General features: G+C 46.0%; 1 protein-coding gene across 1 annotated transcript in view; it reads right to left on the bottom strand.

Annotated features, from left to right (window-relative positions):
• DCX (doublecortin) overlaps positions 1–23,464 on the bottom strand; it is a 152,871-nt gene that overhangs the window by 123,862 nt on the left and 5,545 nt on the right. The window contains exon 2 of the mRNA XM_030209977.1: positions 15,840–16,180. Coding sequence (XP_030065837.1) covers positions 15,840–16,180 — 341 coding nt within the window. The remainder of the gene's footprint in view (positions 1–15,839; positions 16,181–23,464) is intronic.

The raw sequence follows: 23,464 nt of genomic DNA, 5'->3' as shown, positions 1-23,464 counted from the left end.
ATACTTTGCCATACTTTGCATTGTTAGTTGAATATTTTTACTGCTACAATTGCCTATTACCAGTGGCGTTCTGACCCTAGCTGACACCCGGGGCGGATCGCCGATGCGCCCCCCCCCCCGGTGAAATGACACCTCTTCCCCCCTCCCCCGGCGAAATGACACCCCCCCCCCCCCGGGTGCACGCCGCTGGGGGGGTGCTGCGGCGCGCGCCTGTTGCCCTGTCTCCAAGTTCGCAATTCGCATGTGTTCACTGCTCCCTCTGAGTCTGCCCCGGAACAGGAAGTAACCTGTTCCGGGGCAGACTCAGAGGGAGCAGTGAACACATGCGAATTGCAAAATCGGACTGAGATAGGGCAACAGGCGTGCGCCGCGGCACCCCCCCAGCGGCGTGCACCCGGGGCGGACTGCCCCCACCGCCCCCCTTGGTACGCCACTGCCTATTACTCATGTTTGATCTATTCTTACTGTACACCGCCTTGAGTGAATTCCTTCAAAAAGGCAGTAAATACATCCTAATAAATAAAAAATACCACAGTATAAAGTTGCTCTTTAAATAAACATTGCTTTTATCTACGGCCACAGGATGATATTGTGCTGCTCTTCATTATCTGAACAAACCAATCATAAAAATGAATAAATTAAGAAAAGGAAACCAGAACCCTTTCAATGCAGAATTTGGCACAAGGCTGTCAGGTCACTGAGATCTCATGCTTAAAACAAATGGCGTGACATCCAGTTTCAGACAGGAAGTTTCTGGTTCCTAAAGGATGCCTCTTTGAAAACAGGTCTTGAGACATTTTCTCTCATATCATTTACACCCAGCAGAGATAAGAGCCTGGTGCTGATCACAGACATCAGGAAGCCCAGGTCTGGCAAGCTCCATGACATTTTGCCCGCCCCCCACACCTTTAAAGGGCCAGTCCGGCCAAGAGCTGGCTCTGGAGAGGTTTGGAGATGGGGGAAGAGGTCCCCCTGCCTTCATAGCCTCAGACCAGGACTCTCCTCCAATCCCACTCCCTGAATCCTGTAAAGTATCTAGTAACACCCTCTCCTGCCAACACTCTCTTGTCACTGTGTAACACCTAACGGCTCAGTGTGAGTTACAGCAGCTAAATTGTTCAAAATATCAACTTGCTTGCCTTGTGGCTCTGCTGTTCACAATCTCTCTGATCGTATTCCTCGGTTTCTTGTTTGAATTACCGATGCAACACCACTTTTGAAAAAAAAAAAACCCTCCAATTTCAGGTCACGCCTCAGCTGTTGATGCTACATTCATATACTTATGCACCAGTGCCATGCTCAGGGCCGGTCTTAGCAAGTGCGGGGCCCTATGCAGGCCAATTTGATGGGGCCCCACCCTAGCCCCGCCCCTAGCTCCAGGGCTGGCCACCTCTCCCTCCGTCTGAATTTTAAAGGTTACCTCGTCGACGTCGGGTTACAGCGCCAGCAGGTAACAGCAGCAGTCAGTGAAAAGCGTGTGAGCTGCTCGGCGCTTCGGGAGCCTTCCTTTCCCTCGTGGAGCGGGACCAGAGCTGAGCAAGGACAAGGAAGGCTCCCGAAGCGCCGAGCAGCTCGCACGCTTTTCATTGCTGCTGCTGTTACTTGCCGGCGCTGTAACCCGATGTCGACGAGGTAACCTTTAAAATTCAGACGGAGGCCGGCCTTGGAGCTGGGAGGGTGGGAGGGACGTCGACGCGAGGTAACTTTTAAAATTCAGAGGGAGGGAGGGAGGGACTGAAGCTCGGGCGGGGCGACTTCAGGCATGCCGCGCGGGGCCCCCTTGAGCGCAGGGCCCTATGCAGTCGCCTTGGTCGCCTCGCCCTAAGACCGGCCCTGGCCATGCTTGCATCTTACGGATAAGAACAGGAATATATAAGCAACAGAAAAAAAGAAAAACGTTTGTCCGTAAATGGACTGGGCATGCAGTCTATTCCCCTCTACTGTGAACACTGATCACCATCACAACCTCTGCTGTTCTCATCAATATAAAGGCAGCTCCCAGTGTTCTGGGAGTCTGGGTGGAGGAAGGGGGAGGGGGAGAGACTGTAGCTGGAAGCACTGAGAAATCCCAAGAAGTTGCCAGGGAAACCAAAATATGTTCTGAGCCAATACAGTATAGCTAATTATACAAGTACATATAGGAAAAAGGATACTGCAGTGATGCATAGAGAGATGGAAACCTCAAGAGATGATCAATCACTTTGATTAAAATCCTAACAAGACTTTAAGATCTATATGCTTTAAAAAGAATTATGCCAGGACAGATCTGATACTGCTTTTCATCTCACCTACAAAAGCATCATTGGGAAAACCTGTCAACAGAGCAGCTTTGAATACAAATGTGAAAACTCGCTAGAATACAGAGAATGCAAGGTGGATAAATTTGTATAGACTGTTTATGAAGGGAAAGGGGACTTGATATACTGCCTTTCTGAGGTTTTTGCAACTACATTCAACTAGGGCTACCATTCGTCCGGATTTCCCCGGACATGTCCTCTTTTTGAGGGCATGTCCGGGGCGTCCGGCGGATTTTGCCCGCGCCCACGTTTGTCCGGATTTCTGGACAAACGTGGGCATGGGTGCGGGCAGGCGCGTGCGTGCGGTGGGCGTGTGGGCGGATGATCGGCGCCGTGGGTCTGGTCTCCCGTCCCCTCCCCTTCCTTACCATGTTCCCTGGTGGTCTAGTGACGTCTTCGGGGCAGGAAGAGCCCCCTCCTTCCTGCCCGGAGCGCTGCCTCCCTTGTCTATCATCCTTCTCGGTCTGGCTGGGGATTCAAAATGGCCGCCGAGAGTTGAACTCTCGCGAGGCCGCTTCAACTCTCGGTGGCCATTTTGAATCCCCAGCCAGACCGAGGAGGATGCAGCAGGCAAGGGCAGGCAGCGCTCCGGGCAGGAAAGAGGGGGCTCTTTCCTGCCCAAAGAGAAGATGCTACTAGACCACCAGGGCTAGATAGTAAGTGAGGGGGGGGGGGTATGTGACGGGGGGGGGGGACTATGTGACGGGGGGGGGGGAATAGGGACGGAACGAGGACCCAAAGGGGGCGTGACATGTGTCCTCTTTTTCAGAGGACACAAAATGGTAACCCTACATTCAACGCGATTTACATATATTCAGGTACTTATTTTGTACCAGGGGCAATGGAGGGTTAAGTGACTTGCCCAGAGTCACAAGGAGCTGCAGTGGGAATTGAACTCAGTTCCCCAGGATCAAAGTCTACTACACTAACCATTAGGCTACTCCTCCACTAGCAACAGTCCATGTAGAAGCCTGCCCTTGCACGTATGTGCAGGACATCAGACTCACAGAAACAGAAGCCTGCGCGACTGCATTGCTGATCTGCAAGGGCAGGCTTCTACATGGAATGTTGCTAGTGGAATAGCAACATTCCATGTAGAATCTCAAATAGTAGCAACATTCCAGAATCTCAAATAGTAGCAACAGCAACATTCCATGTAGAATCTCAAATAGGGAAAGGGGACCACCTTTCTGAGGTTTTTGCAACTACATTCAAAGCAGTCTACATATATTCAGGTACTTATTTTGTACTAGGGGCAATGGAAGATTAAGTGACTTGCCCAGAGTCAAAAGGAGCTGCAGTGGGAATCAAACTCAGTTCCCCAGGATCAAAGTCCACTGCACTAACCACCAGGATACTCCTCCACAATTGGTTTCCTGCAGCCTGGAGGAAAATGAACACATTTAAAGCTGCACCAGCATTTTCTAATAGGCTCACGCAAATGTGGAGTCTTTTAGAAAATATATACAAAGGGCAGTTCTATAAACTGGAGGCTCAGGCTACAAATCCCAATGCCAAGCACTTAACGTCACTTCTATAATGGCATCTTGCTACAAGGATTCTGTTAAGGATGGCATTGGCCCACTGTTTTATGCCATGTCAACGGCAGGAGTAAGTTAGTGTGCCTGAGGGGGCCCTTTTACAAAGACGCACCAAAAGGTGGTCTGTGGTAGTGTGTGGGCACATGTATCACACGCACACTGGACCATTTCTCCAGCGCATCTGGAAAAAAGGGGGGATTTTTTTGGGCCAGAAAATAGATGTGTGGCAAAATGAAAACCAGCGTGCATCTATGTATGGACTGAGCCCGTAACGTCACCCATTGAATTTGCGGTAAAGGCTGCTACTACTACTACTTACCATTTCTACAGCGCCATTAGGCGTACACAGTGCTGTACACTGGACATGAAGAGACAGTCTCTGCTTGACAGAGCTTACAATCTAATCAGGACAGACAAACAGGACAAATAAGTGATAAGGACAAAAAGTAGCAAGATTCCATGCAGAATCTCAAAGAGTAGCAAGATTCCGGAATCCCATAGTAGCAAGATTCCGTAATCCCAAGGACTACTACTACTTATCATTTCTATAGTGCTACTAGACATATGCAGCACTGTACACGGGACATGAAGAGACAGTCCCTGCTCAACAGAGCTTACAATCTAATCAGGACAGACAAACAGGACAAATAAGCGATAAGGACAAAGAGTAGCAAGATTCCATGCAGAATCCCAAAGAGTAGCAAGATTCCGGAATCCCATAGTAGCAAGATTCTGTGTGGAATCCCAAAAAGTAGCAAGATTCCGGAATCTCAAAGACTACTACTTATCATTTCTATAGTGCTACTAGACATATGTAGCGCTGTACACTGGACATGAAGAGACAGTCCCTGCTCGACAGAGCTTACAATCTAATCAGGACAGACAAACAGGACAAATATGTGATAAGGACAAAGAGTAGCAAGATTCCATGCAGAATCCCAAAGAGTAGCAAGATTCCGGAATCCCAAAGACTACTACTTATCATTTCTATAGCGCTACTAGATGTACGCAGCGCTGTACACTGGACGTGAAGAGACAGTCCCTGCCCGACACAGCTTACAATCTACTTAGGACAGACAAACAGGACAAATAAAGGATAAGGGAATTACAAAGGTGGGAATGATAAAACATGGGTACTGAACAAGTGAGTAAGGGTTAGGAGGTAAAAGCAGCCTCAAAAAGGTGGGCTTTTAGCCTAGAATTGAAGACGGTTAGAGATGCAGCTTGGCGTATTGGCTCAGGAAGTCTATTCCAGGCATATGGTGCAGCACGCTAACCATCCGGCGTGTGCCAACTGCCGCGTGTGTAGTTTATAGTACTGTATAAACTATGCACCTAATTGAGAGACACACCCATGGCTAACCCATGTTTAGAGACTATCTCATTCATGCAGCACATTGCATTGGTATGATTCAGGGTTAGGCCTTTTTGTCTGGAGGAGCCCCTGCCACATAGCATCATCCATGATGCAAATAATAACTCTAATATGTATAACTATGACTTTATTAGACACAATTAGATTCTTTGGTTTCCTGCAGCCTGTTAAATCACATTTATTTCTCCAATGCAGTAATTTTCAAAAGTGTCCAGAATTTTGTTCACATCAGCTTTGTTAGCCTTGCTCTCAAAGGTCATGTGCTTCCACATGAATGCATGCCAGGAGAATGGCAGAGCATTTGTTTTCTTTAGCAGTTCCACTAGGTCAGTTGCAATTTCATAATTACACCACCTAAACCGCATAGCGCAATCACATGCCAAACTTAGTGGTAACGGAAGTGGAAACAATATGCAATTTCCATGCCTAAGAAAGGAATTTATCAATGCTACTACTACTACTTAACATTTCTAGAGCGCTACTAGGGTTACGCGGCGCTGTACAGATTAACAAAAAGGACAGTCCCTGCTCCAAGGAGCTTACAATCTAATGGGTGAAATGTCAAGTAGGGGCAGTCCAGATTTCTTGAATAGAGGTATGATGGTTAGGTGCCAAAGGCGACATTGAAGAGGTGGGCTTTGAGCAAGGCTTTGAAGATGGGCAGGGAGGGGGCCTGGCGTATGGGCTCAGGGAGTTTATTCCAGGCATGGGGTGAGGCGAGGCAGAAAGGGCGGAGCCTGGAGTTGGCGGTGGTGGAGAAGGGTACTGACAGGAGGGATTTGTCTTGAGAACGGAGGTTACGGGTAGGAACGTAAGGGTAGATGAGGGTAGAGAGGTAAGGAGGGGCTGCAGATCGAGTGCATTTGTAGGTGAGTAGGAGAAGCTTGAACTGTATGCGGTACCTGATCGGAAGCCAGTGAAGTGACTTGAGGAGAGGGGTGATATGAGTGTACCGGTTCAGGCGGAAGATAAGACGTGCAGCAGAGTTTTGTTAATGCTGACTACTGTTAAAATGGGTTATTTTATCACAAGTCATGCTATTTAGCACAGGGTCCCATTTTATACAATGAGACCTTGTGCTAAAACAGCACGAGTTAGTGGTAAAACAACCCGTCTTAACGGTAGCCCATGTTGATAACTTCCCCGTTTAATGGTACCCATATTAATAACTTCTCCCCTAATTTACTACTTAACATTCTAGAGCACTACTAGGGTTACGCAGCGCTGTACAATTTAACAAAGAGAGACAGTCCCTGCTCAAAGAGCTTACAATCCAATAGACAAGTGAACGGTCGGTCCGATAGAGGCAGTCAAATTGGGGCAGTCTGGATTCACTGAACGGTAAGGGTTAGGTGCCGAACGCAGCATTGAAGAGGTGGGCTTTAAGCAAAGACTTGAAGACGGGCAGGGAGGGGGCTTGGCGTAAGGGCTCAGGAAGGTTGTTCCAAGCATATACCATGTAATGTATTCAGACAAATGGCGGCCCTACCATTAGGCCACCTGAGGCAGGGACCTCAGGCGGCAGTCTTCCGGAGGCGGCATATCCCCCACATCAGCTGCGGTATGGCATCTCCCCCTTCCTTCTTCAATATCCCCTTCCCCAGCCTACCTTTGATTATTAAGAGATGGCGGCAGCAGCAATTCCTATTGGCTGCCCTGCCGCCTCCACCAGCCTCCTCTCTAGTGCGGCTTGCCTCTGACATAACTTCCTGTTTCCTCAGAGGCAGGCTGCAGTAGAGAGAAGAGGCCAGTGCCATTGGCAGAACAGCCTATGGGAATCACTGCCGCCGCCGTCTTTTGAAAAACAAAGATATGCTCGGGGAAGGGGATTGAAGAAGGAAGGGGGGAGATGCCAGACCACGACCGGGGAGGGGGGGGCCCAACTCAGACCTCACCTCAGGTAGCAGATTGCCTTGGGCCGCCCCTGATTCAGATATTCTGAGGCAAGATAAACATTCAGGACGTCAGGAGTGAAGACTCACAGAAACAGATCAGCGAACGCGCCGGAGACCGGCGCTGAAGAGGGTCTTTGGCTGGCAGGGGTTGGGTACCCCCTCCAGCAAAGGTACCTGGTGGTGGTGGAGGTGGGGGGGGGTCTAAAGTGGGGGGGAGGGGTTCGGCAGTGCCAGAGGGGCTAAAATGTGTCCCCTCAGGCTCTGGACCCCCCTCCCGCCGAAGTCTGGCTATGCCCCTGGCTCAATTTAGGTACATTGGGTATTTCCCTGTCCCTGGAGGGCTCACAATTTTAGGGCCCTGTTTACTAAGGTGCGTTAGTGTTTTTAGCGCGCCTACACTTAGCGCGTGGGCTAACCATATAGGCACCTATAGGGATATTGTACGCATTTAAATGGTTAATGCACGTTAAAAATGTTAATGCGCCTAAAATGATGCTTAATAAACAGGGCTCTAAGTTTGTACCTGAGGCAATGGAGGGTTAAGTGACTTGCCCAAGATCACAAGAAGCAGTGGTGGGACTTGAACAGCCACCTCTGGGTGTCAAGACCAGTGCTCTAACCGCTAGGCCACTCCTACAGTATGCTACATATTTCACGCCCTGCCTACATGCACGCCCCCTTGCAGTTAAACACTAACCCCTGATTCTTCATAAAAGTCGCCAAATTTAGGGGTGGCCCCAATTTGTGCGAGCAATTTAATAGAATAATGAGCCAATTAGTGCCAATAATTGGCTTTTTAATAACACTAATTAGATTTAATTGGGAATTACATATGTAAAGTTAGGCGTGGGATCCGTGTCTAAAATTTAAGTGTGGCCTGAAAAAGGAGGCGTGGAAATGGGAGGGTCATGGGCATTTTGGGGCAGATCCAGTGGCGTAGCCAGATAGCCAATTATGGGTGGGCCTGAGCCAAAAGTGGGTGGGCACAAAATTTTCACTCTGACCCAGCCCCCTTCCTCCCCCCCACTCTCCACCCCTTCCCTAGTATCGTCCAACTCAAAATATACTTTAGCTCATGGGGATCCCCAAGCTCAGTCAGCTGAAGACTTTCTCCGAAGACCAGCCAGAACTCCCATTAACCAAGCTTAGCAGGAAGCAGTAACAACTCCTTGAGCCACTGATGCCGGCACCCCACGTGTGCTTAGTTACCGGTGGCTCAAGGATGTTGTCGCCATCTGCCAAGCTTATTAGAAGGGACTTTTTGCTGCCTTCAGACGGAGGTCCTCAACTGAGGGGCTTGGGGATCCCCACCAGCTACAGCAAGGGTCGGGACTGATGTTAGACATGCTAGGGCCCAGGACAGGAAATAAAGAAGCCCCCCCCCCAATTCCCTCTCTTCCCTGCCTCCCCTCCAATCTTCCCACCTACCATTACAATCACACTGACAGACTCTCACCAAACACAGAACAAGTGATCACAAATTAGAAATAAAAATATGCATAACCTCAGCATGTACTGCAACAGGGGAGAAATAAAAACAGAAATGTATTTCCTTTTCTACTGAACACAATAAAATTACATCCGCTATGCACATTTCTCAAGCTAACATATTTCAGTTAATAAATCCACAGTTCATGACATTTCTTAGAAATCCTTCTGCTTAGTACCAGTGCATATTTTTTTTAAGGAATTTCTCTTTGTAAGGAGAAAAGGAGGAAAAAAGACCTCAGTTGGCTGTGATTGTCTTACCTAACGGACACAGCAGGTAAACCTGCAGTCAGATAGACAATTATCTACTATAATAAAAAGCACCACCAACGTTGTGAAGTTGACTCCGTGGCAGTGAAGGGTTTGTAGGGTCCGTGCTGGCTGTATCCATCTCCTGTCCTGCCCTCGCGTCAAAACGTGATGACGTCGAGGGCAGAACAGTGAGAGGGAAGGGCACGCTGCAGAGTTGCCAGGCAAAGGAACGCGACGTCACACGCATGAGGGTGTCGTCGTCCCTCCCTTCCTCTCTCCCTCTCTTCCAGTTCCAGGCCCCCTCCCTCCGATTTTTAAAAGTCATCTTCACTTACCAAGTCAGGGTTACGGCGGCTGGCAGCAGCAGCAGCGGTAAAACGCGTGCAGGCTCGGCCCTTCTCTCTCTCTCAGCTGTGGCCCCCTCCTTGTGGAAACAGGAAATGAGGGCGGGACCACAGCTGAGAGAGAGAGAAGAGCCGAGCCTGCACGCGTTTTATCGTTGCTGCCGGCCGCCGTAACCCTGACTTGGTAAGTGAAGATGACTTTTAAAAATCAGAGGGAGGGGGCCTGGAACTGGGAGGGAGGGAGCCCCTTGAACTGGGAGGGAGGGGGGACACTGGAACTGGGAGGGAGGAGGGACCCTGGACCTGGGAGGGAGGGGACCCTGAAACCTGGAGGGAGGGAGGGAGGGGGGGACCCTGAAACTCGGAGGGAGGGAGGGGGACGACCCTGGAACTCGGAGGGAGGGAGAGGGGACGACCCTGGAACTTGGAGGGACAGAGAGGGGGAGGGAGATGGGACGATGATCCTGGAACATGGAGGGAGGGGGGACACTGGAACTAGGTGGGAGGGAGGGAGGGGGGCCCCTGGCACACACTCTCAATCTCACACACACACACTCTCTCTCTCACAGACACACTCGCACCCAGTCTCACTCTTTGTCTGTCACACACACACACTCACATATTCACTCTCTCTCTCACACACACAGTCACTGTCACACACACTCTCTCAAACATACACACTCCGAGGAAATTCTTGCTAGCACCCGTTTCATTTCTTTGAGAAACGGGCCTTTTTTTTACTAGTAATACATAAACAGCTCACAGTTCTCTATCATTGGTCTTAAAAAACCTCCAAAAATATTTTTTATTCAAAATATAAACGTGAAATATTCTTAGAACTTCTAAGCAAAAATAGATACATACTTTCTTAAATCTTCTAAGCAGAAATACACATGTATATACTGTGTGTATAAAAGTCACTTAACTTCATAGCAGTTCAATTCAATTAAATTGTACATGCAAATTTGTCTGCATAACATTTGTTGACTTTTATAGAATTACGGGGTATGCGCACATTTTGGGACTTAAGTTAGTATTCGATAAAGATGCCATTATGAACTTGGCACCCATTGTGGCATCTAACATGTGATGCCCAGTTATATAATCGCCCCCTTATTCTTCGCAATCCATCTCTTATCTCCCACCAAAGAAGTGTGCAAACACTGGGTTGGCTTCAGTCATTTTTGAATGACATGAAAACCTGATCTAGTCCTTTCCAACTGCCTAGCTGACCCTCAGATCAGAGTCAGACCTCCTTAACCAGCTTTTAAACAATGATTCAAGTTATTCCAGCTTCCCCTCACAGGTTAAGTCTTGCATTCAGTCTGCGGCCCTTCTTTATAAGATCAGATTATGGATTCCAATAAGGGTTTCACCCTTTCCAGTTCTTTTCCGATCAATAGAGGCCATCCATGCTAGTGAATTCTACCCACCATTTTCACATTAGAATAATGCTTAGAAAATATTTAAACACACTGATTACCATGCTAATATAGTAGTTTATGGCTGAAAAAAGACTAATTAATGGAGTTCAGATCATTTGAATGGATCATCATACACCTCCCACCAGTGGCGTAGCCAGACCTGAGATTTTGGGTGGGCCCAGAGCTAATATGGGTGGGCACGCACTGTCTATATAAGTATGAGTAGTGTCTCTTGGGATCCTACAAAATAATGCCTTAAAATTCACTTGATGATGGATTTCTAAGTAGTCTGCCTAACAGTTGCCCTGCATCAGTATAACCACATACAGTGGTGGAAATAAGTATTTGATCCCTTGCTGATTTTGTAAGTTTGCCCACTGACAAAGACATGAGCAGCCCATAATTGAAGGGTAGGTTATTGGTAACAGTGAGAGATAGCACATCACAAATTAAATCCGGAAAATCACATTGTGGAAAGTATATGAATTTATTTGCATTCTGCAGAGGGAAATAAGTATTTGATCCCCCACCAACCAGTAAGAGATCTGGCCCCTACAGACCAGGTAGATGCTCCAAATCAACTCGTTACCTGCATGACAGACAGCTGTCGGCAATGGTCACCTGTATGAAAGACACCTGTCCACAGACTCAGTGAATCAGTCAGACTCTAACCTCTACAAAATGGCCAAGAGCAAGGAGCTGTCTAAGGATGTCAGGGACAAGATCATACACCTGCACAAGGCTGGAATGGGCTACAAAACCATCAGTAAGACGCTGGGCGAGAAGGAGACAACTGTTGGTGCCATAGTAAGAAAATGGAAGAAGTACAAAATGACTGTCAATCGACAAAGATCTGGGGCTCCACGCAAAATCTCACCTCGTGGGGTATCCTTGATCATGAGGAAGGTTAGAAATCAGCCTACAACTACAAGGGGGGAACTTGTCAATGATCTCAAGGCAGCTGGGACCACTGTCACCACGAAAACCATTGGTAACACATTACGACATAACGGATTGCAATCCTGCAGTGCCCGCAAGGTCCCCCTGCTCCGGAAGGCACATGTGACGGCCCGTCTGAAGTTTGCCAGTGAACACCTGGATGATGCCGAGAGTGATTGGGAGAAGGTGCTGTGGTCAGATGAGACAAAAATTGAGCTCTTTGGCATGAACTCAACTCGCCGTGTTTGGAGGAAGAGAAATGCTGCCTATGACCCAAAGAACACCGTCCCCACTGTCAAGCATGGAGGTGGAAATGTTATGTTTTGGGGGTGTTTCTCTGCTAAGGGCACAGGACTACTTCACCGCATCAATGGGAGAATGGATGGGGCCATGTACCGTACAATTCTGAGTGACAACCTCCTTCCCTCCGCCAGGGCCTTAAAAATGGGTCGTGGCTGGGTCTTCCAGCACGACAATGACCCAAAACATACAGCCAAGGCAACAAAGGAGTGGCTCAGGAAGAAGCACATTAGGGTCATGGAGTGGCCTAGCCAGTCACCAGACCTTAATCCCATTGAAAACTTATGGAGGGAGCTGAAGCTGCGAGTTGCCAAGCGACAGCCCAGAACTCTTAATGATTTAGAGATGATCTGCAAAGAGGAGTGGACCAAAATTCCTCCTGACATGTGTGCAAACCTCATCATCAACTACAGAAGACGTCTGACCGCTGTGCTTGCCAACAAGGGTTTTGCCACCAAGTATTAGGTCTTGTTTGCCAGAGGGGATTAAATACTTATTTCCCTCTGCAGAATGCAAATAAATTCATATACTTTCCACAATGTGATTTTCCGGATTTAATTTGTGATGTGCTATCTCTCACTGTTACCAATAACCTACCCTTCAATTATGGGCTGCTCATGTCTTTGTCAGTGGGCAAACTTACAAAATCAGCAAGGGATCAAATACTTATTTCCCCCACTGTACATACTTAATGGAAAAATTGATATTTTTAAATATAATTACATTATTCCACAATCTCTCCACTGCAAAATGTTATATACAAACTTGTGCAAAAACACACTCATATCCTTACTAAACCATAACAGCACTAATTCCAAGGACAGGATGAGCTACAACCTTATGCTTGAAAAGGCAGAACTGTAATTACACTAGGCTCTAAAACACCAATACACTATCTCGTGAAAAAAAAAAGCAAAACAAAAAGGGCTGCAAATACTACACGCTAGCAGAATACTGCACCTTGATCACACATGAAAAACACATGACACAACAGACATAACACAAGGAACTAGAAATCAAAAGATATGAAGGCAAAATACTGAACTGGAAAGTTACCTCAAGAAGTCAGACTCAGCAAGCAGCAATACTAGAAAAATTGAAACTTACATGCAAAATATCACAGATGCACATTTCAAAAAGCTGACATATTCCAATTAATAAATTCTGAATAAAATACTTTTTTCTACCTTTGTTGTCTGATCTATTCGCTTTGGTCCCAGTATCTTCTGTTTTACGCAGTGTCTTCTTTCCATTTGATATTTTTTCACTCACCATGTCCACCATCCTCCTGTGTCCTTATGTGTCCTGTCTACCATCTGTAGCCCTTTCCCTGTCCTTCCTCGAGTTTCAGTTTCTGCTCTCAAAGTGTTCCAAACCAGTCCTTAAATTCAGCAGTTTTCTCTCCATCCATATCCAGCATTTCTCCTCTCTCCCCTCCATCCATGTGCATCTACTTCCTCTGTCTTCCCTCCCCTCTATCCATGTCCAGCATTTCTCCTCTCTCCCTTCCCCTCCATCCATGTGCACCTCCTTCCTTTGTCTTTCCTTCCCTCCATCCTTGTCCAACATTTTTCCTCTCTTCCCAACCCTCCACTCCACCATCCATGTCCAGCATTTCTCCTCTCTCCCTTCCCCTCCATCCATGTGCACCTCCTTCCTTTGTCTTTCCTTCCCTCCATCCTTGTCCAACATTTTTCCTCTCTTCCCAACCCTCCACTCCACCATCCATGTCCAGCATTTCTCCTCTCTCCCTTCCCCTCCATCCATGTGCATCTACTTCCTCTGTCTTCCCTCCCCTCTATCCATGTCCAGCATTTCTCCTCTCTCCCTTCCCCTCCATCCATGTGCACCTCCTTCCTTTGTCTTTCCTTCCCTCCATCCTTGTCCAACATTTTTCCTCTCTTCCCAACCCTCCACTCCACCATCCATGTCCAGCATTTCTCCTCTCTTCCCTCCCCCTCCATCCATGCGCATCTCCTCCCTGACTTCTCTCCCCTCTCTCCATCCATCCAGCAACTCTCCATTCTCCCCTGCCTTCTCCTCCATCCATCTCCAGCAAATTTCCTCTCTCCCCTGTCTCCTCCATCAATCCCTGTTGTCCAGCAATTCTCCTCTCTCCCCTGCCCATCCTGTTTCTTTCCATCCCCTTCCCCATTCTATCCGGCATCTCCCCCGCCCCCCCCCTCTCTCTCCCCCTTCGCAGCATCTCCCTCTCTCAATAAAGAACGACAACGTGGATGGAGCAGCTCACAGGTTTGCTTGCTGTGTTTTGAGTGAACGGCAACAGCTGCGCGGGGGAGTGGAAACACATTTACCAAATGGCTTCCTTCCTTACAGTGGACTGTATGGGCTGGCTCGCTTCCACTCCACTCCCGAAGTTGCAGCGGCGGGCGGGCATGAAAGCAGCAAGCAGGCAATAAAACTCTGGTGAATAGACAGGAGTACCATGGTCATGCCAGTCCTTATTTCACTCATTGTGATGTAAATATACCAAAACCTTGTGATATGCTGTGGTGTGGACTGGAGAAAAGGAGAAATCACTTGGGCAAAATGCGTATCAGGTATTGTCATATGAAATGACATTCTTAATGAGAGTCATTTGCATATTAACTTGCACTGAACACAAAATCCAGCAAGAATCTTTTTTCAAGTGAGGGAGGTCTGCTTGAGAGGAAGGGAAAGGGACTGCATTTGTAGTAAATGCAATTGAAACCCCGCTAGAATCATATAGCAGGACAGAGAAACCCAAGGAGGTAGAATTCACAGTCCTGAAAGAGCAACCGGGACCCATCCGACAAGAACTGTAACAACAGGTGGCTACATTCTGCTGGAGTGCTGTTTATTTATCAGATCTGCTTTTCATTTATTAATAGAGGTGTGGGGGAAGCAGCAGTGAGGCGTTTCTCACCAACCCCTGGGGCAGCCCAGGGAGGAGAAACGAAAGGAATTTTTTTTCTTAACAAAGCCGAATCAAGCAACATATTAAATAATTGGAAAATCACTTAAGAGTCCTGACGTGTAGAGTAAATAATTTGTACCTCTATCAGTCGGAAATATGTCTGTGTGTGTTTAGATATAGCCAGGCTCGACTCCGTCCTTCGCTTCTTGCCCTCTCTCTGCGCCGTCCCGCCTTCTTCTGATGTCATTTCCTTTCGGGCGGGCGGGGCGCTGAGAGGACAGGAAGCGAAGGACAGAGTCTAGCCTGGCTGCTTGCTGCTTTTACGCCCGCCCGCTCTTCGCTGGAGGCAAGAAAACTAACCCGTCATCGTCGTTGTGGAAGGTCACAAAAGACTGGGTGGGCCTGGGCCCACCCGGGCCCACCTGTAGCTACGCCCCTGCCTCCCACAAATAAAAACATATCAAAGCAGTTACAGTAAAACAAAAACATGCATTCATTAGTTCTCTGCTCGTTCGGTAGATCAACCAATCAGATTGCAGAAGCTATCGTCCTAGCATTCAGAACCCACTCATCCCAGTTTTTATTTAATTACTTTTTTCAACCAAAAACGACTTGTACAGAAAAGTAGTCAATAAGAAGAAAAGAAAACAAAAAAATAGGAAAACTACCTCTAGAAAGAATGAATTAAATAAAATGATTGAACCACTCACATATTACATCCAAGAATTACCAACAGGAGGATTAAAAAAAAATAATAATTTAGAAAGAAACTGACCCTAACATTAATCATAAACACTCATACTTGATACCAGCTTTAAGTTCCCCCTTCAGAAAATGAAGAAGTTTCACCAATCTGTTTAGCAGCTAGAAAAGCAGTGACTCAAAGAATACATATTTGCAGGATTGAAACCTAACCACATATTTACATGGACATCTCAATTTTTTAATCATACTATTGGAAACCGGTAATGCTCCTAACAATCAGAACACAGGATTCCATTCCGATTGTTTTCCTAAGCCGTACTGTAGTTAAGCATTGTCAAGACGTTCTACTTCAACAATGGGAACAAAAGGCAACCACCTACCTGTTTCCCATCCAGAGTGTACAGCTTTTTTACCACTCCTGTCTCCAGCTTAATGGCCTCGGTGATATCAGTCAGGACTTGCTCAAAGGAATGAGCAGTCTTCTTGTTCAAGAGCACTCTCACCGCCTTTCGAGGCTTGACACCACTGCGAATGATGGTCACCAGTTTGGGGCGCACAAAATCCTTGTTCTCTCGAGTCTGGGTGTTGTTGCAGCTGGCCAGAGACTGAGGGGCTTTCAGGTTGGCTGATGTTTTCACATTGACTGACCAGTTTGGGTTGACATTCTTGGTGTATTCCACTTTCTTAAAAAAGTTGTCAGATGAGCAAACATAGCTTCCCCCTACAACAAGAGCAAATAATTATTGAATAAATAGACTTTGCATGGAACCAAATAAATCAGGATTGATTATGGACTGTGCTGTTCGAACTACAGATGTTCTCTTTATCATTTATTCATTTTAAGATTTGATTTTGTTGCATCAAGAAAGTGAACCTACAATGCTTGTCTATTCCTGTTGCATTCTGTTGTCATTTCTTGGCTATTATTTCTGCTCTGTTCGGCCAATGGTTCGATATAGCTTGGTTATTTCTCTAAAATAATCCTCTACCAGATGGTGTTTTCTTGAACAAGGTCTTTATTCAAATCAATAAGAAACAACCCTACACGAGTCGTGTTTCGGCCGTAATGGCCTGCGTCAGGGGTCTATGGGTAAATATAATATGATAAGTAAAAACCAGGGCTTTTTTTGAGGGGGTACTTGGGGGTACTGAGTACCGGCACTTTTTCCATTGTCTGCTAAAACTGACCCATGGTCCTCAAGTTTTAATGAAAGAGCTCAGGCTCTACACACCAATTCTGCCTTAGCAGAGATTCTGTGACTGGCTGCAGGGGGCCTGGCTATTGTGGGGTGGGTCTCTCAGTAATCACCCCACCCCTGAAAGGTGGCCTGCCATTTGAGTACCGGCACCTTTTTCGCTAGAAAAAACTTACTGGTAAAAACACATATATATATCATAAATACATATAAAGAAAGAAACTTTGATTTTAAAAGAATATTCAAAAATAAACATTATAAAAACAAAATATGAATATAATCAACACAATATCATTAACATGTATATAAAGGCACATACCTATTGATTTTGGATACAAAAATAATCTGACAAAACAAATGTCTCTCAGTCGTTTGTCTACTATCTGAGATATCTATGACAAAAAAATAATAATGAATTAAAACACCATGTTATACAACGTATATATGAGATAATCATAGTAACGCATCTCATATATATGGATCCACTGTTCGTTTGTTTGGCTTTCGTTTCTCTTGTGGAGAGATCACCTTCTCTAGGTGTTGGCTTGGTTATTTCTCTTGTACTGCTTATTTGATCAATGATTGGTCACTACTCCTGCCCTGTTTAGCCAATATTTCTAATTATTTGTACTTGATTGTGAATTGCCCTGTGATGCTCCCAGAAAGGACAGTATAGAAAGCTGAAATAAACCATAACCATATTTTCTTTGAGCAGAGATGTAGAACCCTGCCTCTTGAGTGCAGCAGGCAGGTTTGGTGCAACGCTACCAAATGTATGCCATTTGAATTTAATTTTACTCAAAGTAGAAATACTGTCTAAGCACTTTTTAGTTTCCATGAATGTAGAGTTGGTCTTACCAGCCTAGATGTCAGCAGTGGAAGAAAATGTTCTCATGTTCTTACAGGATGTCACATATAGTGATATGCTGTAGTGCCAGGCAAGGGTAAAACCACAGGTTGTCTCAGGAGGGCCTGAGTCTGTCCACTTTTGACTCAGGCCTACCCAGTATCGGTGTACCCTTGGTGTACCTGGCAGGGATCTCCAGGCCCCGCCAGCAGAAGACATCTGTACATAAGTACATAAGTACATAAGTAGTGCCATACTGGGAAAGACCAAAGGTCCATCTAGCCCAGCATCCTGTCACCGACAGTGGCCAATCCAGGTCAAGGGCACCTGGCACGCTCCCCAAACGTAAAAACATTCCAGACAAGTTATACCTAAAAATGCGGAATTTTTCCAAGTCCATTTAATAGCGGTCTATGGACTTGTCCTTTAGGAATCTATCTAACCCCTTTTTAAACTCCGTCAAGCTAACCGCCCGTACCACGTTCTCCGGCAACGAATTCCAGAGTCTAATTACACGTTGGGTGAAGAAAAATTTTCTCCGATTCGTTTTAAATTTACCACACTGTAGCTTCAACTCATGCCCTCTAGTCCTAGTATTTTTGGATAGCGTGAACAGTCGCTTCACATCCACCCGATCCATTCCACTCATTATTTTATACACTTCTATCATATCTCCCCTCAGCCGTCTCTTCTCCAAGCTGAAAAGCCCTAGCCTTCTCAGCCTCTCTTCATAGGAAAGTCGTCCCATCCCCACTATCATTTTCGTCGCCCTTCGCTGTACCTTTTCCAATTCTACTATATCTTTTTTGAGATACGGAGACCAGTACTGAACACAATACTCCAGGTGCGGTCGCACCATGGAGCGATACAACGGCATTATAACATCCGCACACCTGGACTCCATACCCTTCCTAATAACACCCAACATTCTATTCGCTTTCCTAGCCGCAGCAGCACACTAAGCAGAAGGTTTCAGCGTATCATCGACGACGACACCCAGATCCCTTTCTTGATCTGTAACTCCTAACGCGGAACCTTGCAAGACGTAGCTATAATTCGGGTTCCTCTTACCCACATGCATCACTTTGCACTTGTCAACATTGAACTTCATCTGCCACTTGCACGCCCATTCTCCCAGTCTCGCAAGGTCCTCCTGTAATCGTTCACATTCCTCCTGCGACTTGACGACCCTGAATAATTTTGTGTCATCGGCGAATTTAATTACCTCACTAGTTATTCCCATCTCTAGGTCATTTATAAATACATTAAAAAGCAACGGACCCAGCACAGACCCCTGCGGGACCCCACTAACTACCCTCCTCCACTGAGAATACTGGCCACGCAATCCTACTCTCTGCTTCCTATCTTTCAACCAGTTCTTAATCCATAATAATACCCTACCTCCGATTCCATGACTCTGCAATTTCTTCAGGAGTCTTTCGTGCGGCACTTTGTCAAACGCCTTCTGAAAATCCAGATATACAATATCAACCGGCTCCCCATTGTCCACATGTTTGCTTACCCCCTCAAAAAAATGCATTAGATTGGTGCATTAGATTGGTGAGGCAAGACTTCCCTTCACTAAATCCGTGCTGACTTTGTCTCATCAGTCCATGTTTTTGTATATGCTCTGCAATTTTATTCTTAATAATAGCCTCCACCATCTTGCCCGGCACCGACGTCAGACTCACCGGTCTATAATTTCCCGGATCTCCTCTGGAACCCTTCTTAAAATCGGAGTAACATTGGCTACCCTCCAGTCTTCCGGTACTACACTCGATTTTAGGGACAGATTGCATATTTCTAACAGTAGCTCCGCAAGTTCATTTTTAGTTCTATTAATACTCTGGGATGAATACCATCAGGTCCCGGTGATTTACTACTCTTCAGCTTGCTGAACTGACCCATTACATCCTCCAAGGTTACAGAGAATTTGTTTAGTTTCTCCGACTCCCCCGCTTCAAATATTCTTTCCGGCACCGGTGTCCCCCCCAAATCCTCCTCGGTGAAGACCGAAGCAAAGAATTCATTTAATTTCTCCGCTACGGCTTTGTCCTCCTTGATCGCCCCTTTAACACCATTTTCGTCCAGCGGCCCAACCGACTCTTTGGCCGGTTTCCTGCTTTTAATGTATCTAAAAAAATTTTTACTATGTATTTTTGCTTCCAACGCTAATTTCTTCTCAAAGTCCTTTTTTGCCCTCCTTATCTCCGCTTTGCATTTGGCTTGGCATTCCTTATGATCTATCCTGTTACTTTCAGTTGGTTCTCTTCTCCACTTTCTGAAGGATTGTTTTTTGGCTCTAATGATTTCCTTTATCTTACTGTTTAGCCACGCCGGCTGACGTTTAGTCTTTTTTCCCTTTTTTCTAATACGTGGAATATATTTGTCCTGAACCTCCAGGATGGTGTTTTTAAACAGCATCCACGCCTGATGCAAGTTTTTTACTCTGCGAGCTGCTCCTTTCAGTCTTTTTTTCACCATTTTTCTCATTTTGTCGTAATCACCTTTTCTATAGTTAAACGCTAGCGTACTTGATTTCCTAGTTTCACTTCCTTCAATGCCAATATCAAAACCGATCATATTATGATCACTGTTATCAAGCGGCCCTCGTATCGTTACCCCCTGCACTAGATCATGAGCACCACTAAGGACTAAGTCTAGTATTTTTCCTTCTCTTGTCGGCTCCTGAACTAGCTGTTCCATGAAGCTGTCCTTGATTTCATCAAGAAATCCTATGTCCCTTGCGTGTACAGATGTTACATTAACCCAGTCTATATGCGGGTAATTGAAATCCCCCATTATTATTGTGTTGCTCAGTTTGTTTGCGTCCCTGATTTCCTTTAACATTTCCGCATCCGTCTGTTCGTCCTGGCCAGGCGGACGGTAGTACACTCCTATCACTATCCTTTTCCCCTTTGCACATGGAATTTCAATCCACAGTGATTCCAAGGAGTGTTTTGTTTCCTGCAGAATTTTCAATCTATTTGATTCAAGGCTCTCGTTAATATACAATGCTACCCCTCCACCAATCCGATTCACCCTATCACTACGATATAATTTGTACCCCGGTATGACAGTGTCCCACTGGTTATCCTCCTTCCACCAGGTCTCAGAGATGCCTATTATATCTAATTTTTCATTTAGTGCAATATATTCCAACTCCCCCATCTTATTTCTTAGGCTCCTGGCATTCGCATATAGACATTTCAAACTATGTTTGTTGTTCCTAAGTACATCATGCTTAGTACTTGACAGTATTAATTGGCAATCTTTTGTCTGATTTTTATTGCTATTTAAAGATACCCGATCTACTACAATCTCTTTTGCAACCTCACTATCAGGATACTCTATCTTCCCTGTTATGGTGATATCTTTGAAAGATACCTTATCTGATGCCACCATAAATCCCTTCAGATAACCCTGGCAGTCAGCAGCAGAGTTTCGGAGTGCAGATACTGACACCCAAACATGCTCAGTCCTTGCACATGCTCAGTTTATGAGAACTGAGAATGCCAGGGTAGCAGGACACATATTACATATCAAACTGGTCAACTTCCAACTATTCAGGAGCTTCAGATAGGCACATCAAAGAGGATTAAAAAGGTAATTATTTTGCCGCTCTGATCAGCCAAAATGTGAAATGGCACAGTGCATTTCAAGAGGAAGTTAAGGCATGGCTAGCGTTTTTTCCACAGAAAAAGAATATTCATTTGTGTTGCTCTTACATAGTAACATAGTGGATGACGGCAGAGAAAGACCCGCACGATCCATCCAGTCTGCCCAACAAGATAAACTCATATGTGCTACTTTATGTGTATACCTGACTTCGATTTGTATCTGCCATTTTCAGGGCACAGACCGTAGAAGTCTGCCCAGCACTAGCCCCACCTCCCAACCACTAGCCCCGCCTCCCACCACCGGCTCTACTACCCAATCTCCACTAAGCTTCTGAGGATCCCTTCCTTCTGAACAGGATTCCTTTATGTTTATCCCACGCATTTTTGAATTCCGTTACCGTTTTCATCTCCACCACCTCCTGCGGGAGGGCATTCCAAGCATCCACCACTCTCTCCGTGAAAGAATCCTTCCTGACATTTTTCTTGAGTTTGCCCCCCTTCAATCTCATTTCATGTCCTCTCGTTCTACCGCCTTCCCATCTACGGAAAAGGTTCATTTGCGGACTAATACCTTTCAAATATTTGAACGTCTGTATCATATCACCCCTGTTTCTCCTTTCCTCCAGGGTATACATGTTCAGGTCAGCAAGTCTCTCCTCATACGTCTTGTAACGCAAATCCCATACCATTCTCGTAGCTTTTCTTTGCACCGCTTCAATTCTTTTTACATCCTTAGCAAGATATGGCCTCCAAAACTGAACACAATACTCCAGGTGGGGCCTCACCAACGACTTATACAGGGGCATCAACACCTCCTTTCTTCGGCTTGTCACACCTCTCTCTATACAGCCTAGCAACCTTCTGGCTACGGCCACCGCCTTGTCACACTGTTTTGTCACCTTCAGATCCTCAGATACTATCACCCCAAGATCCCTCTCCCCGTCCGTACATCTCAGACTCTCACCGCCTAACACATACGTCTCCCGTGGATTTCTACTCCCTAAGTGCATCACTTTGCATTTCTTTGCATTGAATTTTAATTTAACACGAAAAAAAAACTCCAGTGATATACCAAAACCTTAACTTTTTATTATCGCCAATTGTGTTATTACAAAACAGGTGACATATGTCATCTGACTATACTCACATCCATCTACATTCATACACCACTCGCCCTTGCCTGCTATTAATAACTTCAAATATCAACGTGCCCACAAACCACATGAGCACGATTTATCACATCACTAGTAAAAAAGGCCCGTTTCCGAAACCAATGAAACGGGTGCTAGCATGCGGCTTTTTGTGTGTGTGTGTGTGTGTATGTGTCACAGAGTTATTTTGTGTGTGTGTGTGTGTGTGTGTGTGTGTGTGAGAGTGTGTGAGGGTGCAGTGTGTGTGCAGGTTGTTGATGTGTGTCTTGTTTTGTTTTTTCCAGCGGTGGTTCTGTGCTCTCCGTGCTGCACAGATAATGAGCCATTCTGCTGGGGAATGCTCCCCCCTTATTGTCACGTAGTTTCCTCTGATTGGTCAGTCTTACGTTGCCTAGCGTTGCCTGGGAACGGTGTTGTGATGGTCCTTTGTGTTTCAGAATGTTGAGGGTGTTTTTTTCTGATTGGTCCGTCATGCGAGGGCGGGGCAGAGAGACATGGTCAGTGTTGTGGCTTCACCACCATGAATCCATGAACCCTTCAGGGAGTGACTGAGTGACTTCAGAACGCTGTCTTCAGAACATTGAGGGTGAGTTTTATTATAGTAGATATATATCACCCAGTTCATCAATATTGTCTTTAAAGCACAAATTATTGTCTTTCCAAGTGCTGCTGGTCTTAAAGCAAGCTTATTTGCTTCAGCTGTGTCTTCATTCACACAGCCAGCTTTTCTTGTACATTGCTTCTACTAACGCATGATCCCCACAAGCACTGTGTATAACAAGGTCCATGCGCGCGATCTAAACACACCAGCGCGCTGTCAGATTTTCTTTAATCCGATAAATAGTAGGCTTGGGCGAGGGACTACACCACCACCATCACGGCAAAAACTTGCTGCTGTTCATATTCACAAGCGGTTCCCCGATGCCGGACCGCATTTCAAGTCTTCCTCAGAAGGAACCAGCATATATCATGTACAATATCACTCTTAATATAAATCCAAAACTTGTCTTCTTAACACAATATAAATCAACTACCTTATGACTTACTATTATTATACTTGTACGTGACTACTTGCCGGCGGGATACTCGCCCCAGCGGGGGTCGGAGGTCACAACGCTGAGCTACTAAGGCGGAAAGCACCCTTTTTCAATCTCCGGGATGGGAGACCACACCCACTAAATTAAAGGGGCA

The sequence above is a fragment of the Microcaecilia unicolor genome, chromosome 7 (genome assembly GCF_901765095.1).
Source record: "Microcaecilia unicolor chromosome 7, aMicUni1.1, whole genome shotgun sequence".
Lineage (NCBI taxonomy): Eukaryota > Metazoa > Chordata > Amphibia > Gymnophiona > Siphonopidae > Microcaecilia > Microcaecilia unicolor.
This window is presented reverse-complemented; position numbering and strand designations above follow the sequence as displayed.